The 6,772-nt window shown below is 36.6% G+C and overlaps 1 protein-coding gene across 1 annotated transcript; it reads right to left on the reverse strand.

Annotated features, from left to right (window-relative positions):
- Positions 1-852: 852 nt before the first annotated feature.
- Positions 853-3,821, reverse strand: LOC127525952 (G2/M phase-specific E3 ubiquitin-protein ligase-like). The gene is made up of 3 exons (XM_051919357.1): positions 3,561-3,821; positions 1,172-1,350; positions 853-1,059 (listed from the first exon to the last, which is right to left on the reverse strand). Exons 1-3 carry the CDS (start codon positions 3,718-3,720, stop codon positions 853-855), a joined length of 546 nt encoding a protein of 181 aa, XP_051775317.1. The 5' UTR covers positions 3,721-3,821.
- Positions 3,822-6,772: the final 2,951 nt, after the last annotated feature.

Below are 6,772 nucleotides of genomic sequence, written 5' to 3' on the forward strand. Positions count from 1 at the left end.
TTCACAAATAATTTGAGTTTTTATGTTTTGCTATTGTTTGCTGTTGGTCAGCATTAATCCATTTGACACCTATTTTAGCAGCAATTTTCTTACCTTTTTTCTCCATAGAAACATAAGATTGAAATTCTTTTCTGTGATAACTACATATAACACTGAGTAAAAAGCAGCTTTTTAAAATCACTTTTGATTTAAGTATTTCTTTAAACAGAGAACAAAAACCTAAGCCTAATTATGACTGAACAGTACACTGAACAATACACTAGTTCTGATGTTAAGACAATATATTTACTACTTCTTACACAATTTTTTTGCCAGTTATGATAGTAGTTATTTCTGAAACCATCAAGTACTACAATAATAGATATAATTTTTTTGAAAACATCTAAGAAAAGTTTATTTATGAATTTGTTTGCTCTGTAATCTATGGTGCATACATTCCTTCAAATTAAAATCTGCACAATTTGAGTTATTAAAATTAGATAACTTTAATATGTAGCACAATAAACATATCTTTCTATGCCTTTGTATAAGAATAGAAAATCACTGTTTGGCACCTTCAATATCTAGTAGATAATCTGCCCAATAAGATGCTATCCTTCCTTCTTCACGTCTCTTGTTGCTACCCGCCACACTAAATTCAACTCTGAAGATGCTTTCAATGAGCTCAGAGCTGAGACTTTGAGTACTGAAGCACAAATAAGGTTCAAACGCTGATGGACTTTCTATAATTTTCTGAAGCACATTGAGGGTTGACAATCCATCTTTGAATCTATTAAAAAAATAGTTGTCACTGTCATGTTTCATACAATATACAGTAAATGTATCTGCCCATTTTAGAGAATCAAAAACTGCTCAGCATATTTGCTTAATTTTATGGTTTATGTACCTTTCAATGCATGCAGCATTTCTTGAAAAGAGGTACCATTTAAAAAAATCTTGCACAACACTTTCTCTCTCTCCGATGTCTTTTATGCTATGAAGACATCCAGCCAAAAGGAGCACTGTGCTGTGCTTTGCCATGATGTCTCTCAGGATTGACAAAGATGTGGATGACACTATCTGTTTTTAAAAAGTACACTCCATTAAACTCCATTTGTAAACAATAGTTTTACAAAATTTCCATTACTGATATAATGACAATCTATTAATCAAATTAAATTAAAACTCTTACCTCCTGAAGCACATTCTGAATGTCTGGATCTGTGACATCTTGAATAGATGGTGAAACATCTGTTTTACCACAGATGTATTCTACAAAATGTCTGGAGAAAAAGTGTGGAGCAGGGCCACCATGGACAAGTGACACAGCAATTATTCTTCCAATGATGTAATACTCATCCTTGGCAAGTCCTAAAAGTAGACAAAATGGTTTTACCATCTATATTGTAACTACCTTTGAAATTAAACACACACACGCTCAAAGAAAAACCCAATACAAGAGCAGGTGTCCATCGATTTTTCTTGTGTGGTATATTCCTGCATCCTTCCATTGTCTACTCACCCTCTACTGTATATACAAAAGGTTAGCTGATTTGTATGTTTTCTGTAAAATGTTGAAGTTATGTAACATTCTTGTTTATCATAGCACCAGAGAGTGGCAACTTGTTGCATGTTGTGTGGACATGCAAGTAAGAATTTCACTGTACAATTTCACTACAACAATACAGAATTCCTTCATCCTGTCTTTGCCTCATTAGGGCTGACTTAAAAGAATTTATGAGGTTGGAACAATAAGGTGATGAAGAAGTATTTTCATAACCAAGATTGGCCGTGTTAATATGAGGTATACATAAGGTAAATACAAGTTTATATGAGTCTGGTACAACAGGCATGACACTTTCTAGAAAGGGTCAAGAGAAAGATGTAATGCTCCCCTCCATCGCCCTTGTTATTGCATATCATTCTAATATTTGCAGTGCTGTTAAGACCAGAATGTCAGGCATAACTGGGATATTTGTTAATGGAAGACCTAGAAATTGGGGCTTTTGAAAGTCAATAGAATTACTTACATTATTTATGTCTACATTTGTCTCACACTTGCTTGTCAGGCAACTTCCATTGCACCTAAGCCCTATCTGTCATCCCTTACTATCTAGAGGCACTCACCAGCAAACACCACCTCCATATCTTGTTCCTGCAGTGGGTGAAAGTGTCCTCAAGGTTTCAGGGGTATGTTCCATCGTATCAAGGTGAGGGTCACCAAGTTGTTTTAAAAGGTCTTGACTCACCTCTGGCTTGCAAATTTTATGGATGGGATTGCACAGTATTGAATTTGGGCACCTGAGTATTGCATCTGCACTGTTTGAAGATCGTGTTGTCTTCTTGACTTTGATCTCTAGGACACACTACAGTGGTTTATGTCTTAGTGTTACATTGTTGAATTCTAGCATATTGGTGTAGCATCCATTGATGCTATTGTTCTGTATTTTTATTTTTGTTGTGATATTGCCTTTTTTGTTACTTTGTGATGTCAAAATGCTGTCACTTTGTATATTTTTAAATACACAATCTGCCATTTTTAAATTTACCATGTGATTGTGGCTGTATTATCATTTTCACTGTCATACTACCACCATCACAAGTTTGCAGTAGTGCTGATCAGCGAGTGTACAAGTTTCTGCATAGTCAAATGAAAATTTGTGCATGTAAAAAGTTTTTTTTTTTGTTATATAAGACTCAGAACCTTTGCTGATTTACTGACTAGGCTTCTGGATTGTGTATTGGGCTTTAGTAATTTGGTTAGTTGCTTTCCTGGCTTTAACCTCAACTCGTTTAAGATTTAGATTATTTAATTTTATATCCTGGTCCTTTTGGAACTCTGTTTCTCAGAATGTGCCCTTCTCTTTTTTGGCATAACATACATAATAACAATTAAGAAATAGAACCTTCTAATCTGAGGCTGTGGTTCATTTTCCAGAATGGAGTGACTTGCTCTCTGCATGACCCAGGTGGAAACGTTTAGACATCCTGGGCTCTGGTTCATATGTAAGACGAGGTGACTGCAAGATTTAGAAATCATTCGTACAAATGATGGTGTTGTAAAAAGGAAGTTAGATCTTTGTGAAATCCTCTAATTGGCCATCTTACCAGTTTACATCTCCATCACTGACCTTTGAGTAGGAGTTATGGGTATTGAATGAAAGTCTAACACTTGACTACGAGGCCTACTGCTTCTCTGGATTGAAAAGGGCCAATTCAGAGTAGTTTGGGAATTAAGTGAAGAGAGAGGGAGTAAGTTAGTATGTTACACTTTTTCCTCAGTAAATGGTTATTGCAAGTAATGTATGGAAGTACTGTAGGTGTACAGAGAATCTATATTAAATTAGACATACATTTGAAACAAAACTGTGTTTCACAAAAGTTTCAAACATAGATTGTAGAACTCACTGAATACATCTTAAACAGTAACTGAATAGCCACAAGCAAATGACAAATGATTAATTACATTTTTAAAACTACAATAAATGACTATGACAAATCCTCAAACTGAGTACAGCAGTTTATATTTGGAGTATCATGCTTCATTAGTAAGGGTTACCCAGTAAATAAATTGTACCTGCCTGTACTGTCACATCGCAAAAATTTCTCATTCTCTTTCCCTTCAAGTAAACTGTGTCCTTTTATGTGACACATCAACAACTGTAGAAATTCCCTTTTTGGGCCACCTGCATCAATTCCATCTTCATTTACACCGTAATCATCTGTAAATTTCACCAGCATTGTGTAAGTCGGATCATAGGACTGTCTCTTAAATCCACGCAGGGCTCCTTCCCAAAGATCTCCTCTGTTTATATTGAATCTTGAAACTTTATTAGGTAGTATTTGCATGGCCAGATCAGACAAAATTGCTTTCACATCAAATGATGGATCTTTAATCCATCCATCCATCCATTTTCCAACCCGCTGAATCCGAACACAGGGTCACGGGGGTCTGCTGGAGCCAATCCAAGCCAACACAGGGCACAAGGCAGGGAACCAATCCTGGGCAGGGTGCCAACCCACCGCAGTGGATCTTTAATACTTTAATAAAAAAAAAAAAAAACAATTATGGGTTGCATTTACTAATACATTCATCATCCTAGAACAATCATGCACGTGTGGACAACCGCTTGTGATTAATATTGAAAAATACTATTCAACAAGATGGCGGCACGGTGGCGCAGTGGGTAGCGCTGCTGCCTCACAGTAAGGAGACCTGGGTTTGCTTCCCGGGTCCTCCCTATGTGGAGTTTGCATATTCTTCCCATGTCTGCGTGGGTTTCCTCCCACAGTCCAAAGACATGCAGTTTAGGTGCATTGGTGATTCTAAATTGTCCCTAGTGTGTGCTTGGTGTGTGAGTGTGTGTGTGTGTGCCCTGCGGTGGGCTGGCACCCTGCCCAAGGTTTGTTTCCTGCCTTGTGCCCTGTGTTGCCTGGGATTGGCTCCAGCAGACCCCCGTGACCCTGTAGTTAGGATCTAGCGGGTTGGATAATGGATGGATGGATGGATATCCAACAAGAAAGAATTTTCATTGTGGTGTCAAATTGCCATTCCCAAATGACAACCTGTGACAGCTGATTTACACATACGTCAGTTTACAACAGTTTCATGAAACAAGAAAGGGTGATGGCTTATGGCATTTATAAAGTATCACTGGAAAAAAGAAACAGAAAATAATTTGTGTCCTACCTTACTATGTTTTCAGACTCTTCTTCAGAAGAGCTTTCCTTGTCCTCAATGACAATGGGTGAATAAAAGTCTACGTAGTTGCTGTGTTATGGTAATAATTATGCATTACAAATATTTCAGTTAACAGGGAGAAAAATCAATAATGAAACACAAAATTATGAAAGTTTAATTTTTATGGTCTAACCTGTAGCAGTGTGACCCAGTCAGGGATGATGAACTTGTGGAAAATTTAATATTTGATTCTCAGAACATAACCACATTTATTTGTAGAATTCAGTGTTTTTGCTGTATTTTGGTAACACATTTACTACTACTGAAATCTGAGGGTACAAATACAGTCAAGCTTCAAGAAACATAAGTTTAAAACATTTACTCAAAGTGTTTTACACCTTACCATTGTCTACTGCAACTTAAAAAAAATTACAAAATATGTGTTTTGGGGGATTTATTAACTGAATGTATGAGAGTGTCATTGGGACCTTTTTCAAGGATGAGCAAAGGCCATACCATTTGTACTTCAGAACAGGTCATCCACTGGAAGCTCAGCATGTTCAGACCCTGACAGTACTTGGATGGGAGACCACCAGCAAAAAGTTGGAGTTGCTGCTGGAAGAGGTGTTAGTGAGGCCAGCATGGGGCGCTTACCCTGTGGTCTGTGTGTGGATCCCAATTCTCCAGTGCAATGACAGGGACACTGTGCTGTAAAAATGGCATTGTCCTTTGGATGAGACATAAAACCGAAGTCCTGACTCTGTGCTCAGTCAAGATCTCTGGGCATCTTTCAAAAAAGAGCAGGATGTTCCCTGATGTTCTGGTTAAATTGTCCACCACAGCCCGGCCATTCTGCTCCCCTAATTATCTCCCATCTCTAATTGTCTATCTCTTTCACCCTTTCACTATCTAACAGTTAATGTGTGGTGAGCATGCTGGTGTAAAAATGGCTGCTGTTGCATCATCCAGTGGTTTATGTTAAATGTTTATGTTAAATGCTATATAAATATACAAAATTGATATTATTATTATTATTATTATTATTACTGTGAAGAGGTGTACAAACAATGACAAACAAGTTAAAACACAAGATTCCTATATTACCTTTTGTTGGTCAGGCTTAGATTCCTCTCTTGGTGAACTATGACATAATGGCTACAACAGATGGAAAAAAATGCACTCCATTATTTCTATTTAATGATTTGTACAGACTAAGAATGTGCAGCTTTATGTTTTAGCACCTCATTACCACCTTGCTTCAAATGCTACCCACAACCCTGAAATAGATGAACATGTTATGTAATGAAGGGAAGGATGGATGGACACACAAGATTAATAAACATGTAGAGAATATTATTACAAAATGTACCAAGGTGTCTTCTAAGTTGTCTCTATTCATGCTCCATCTTGGATGAACAATAACTTCATTGTCAGTCTCATCCCCTTGACCTTCAAAATTAAATAGTTCAAAGTCAATGACTAATCAGCAATGTATTAATTACATAAATTGTACTTAATTTGTACAAAGTTAAATTAAATCATCTTTTCTGATATTTCAACTTGATTTTCTGAAATTATGCACATGTATAAAGTCATTAATATTATTTATTTGACTCTTTTATTGGCATTGCACTATTTTTTACTTACGGAGTGTTTTGTAGTCTTTCTCTGCACAGATAAAAAATGTTAACCTGTTGAAGGACTTTCCAATTGCATCTTTGAATGATTGAATAGTAAAACTCTCTTCAGATCCAGGAACTTTATCCACTTCTAATCCATCAGAATGGAGAATAACATACAGTGGTGTGAAAAACTATTTGCCCCCTTCCTGATTTCTTATTCTTTTGCATGTTTGTCACACAAAATGTTTCTGATCATCAAACACATTTAACCATTAGTCAAATATAACACAAGTAAACACAAAATGCAGTTTGTAAATGGTGGTTTTTATTATTTAGGGAGAAAAAAAAATCCAAACCTACATGGCCCTGTGTGAAAAAGTAATTGCCCCCTGAACCTAATAACTGGTTGGGCCACCCTTAGCAGCAATAACTGCAATCAAGCGTTTGCGATAACTTGCAATGAGTCTTTTACAGCGCTCTGGAGGAATTT

Source organism: Erpetoichthys calabaricus, chromosome 1, assembly GCF_900747795.2.
Source record: "Erpetoichthys calabaricus chromosome 1, fErpCal1.3, whole genome shotgun sequence".
NCBI lineage: Eukaryota > Metazoa > Chordata > Cladistia > Polypteriformes > Polypteridae > Erpetoichthys > Erpetoichthys calabaricus.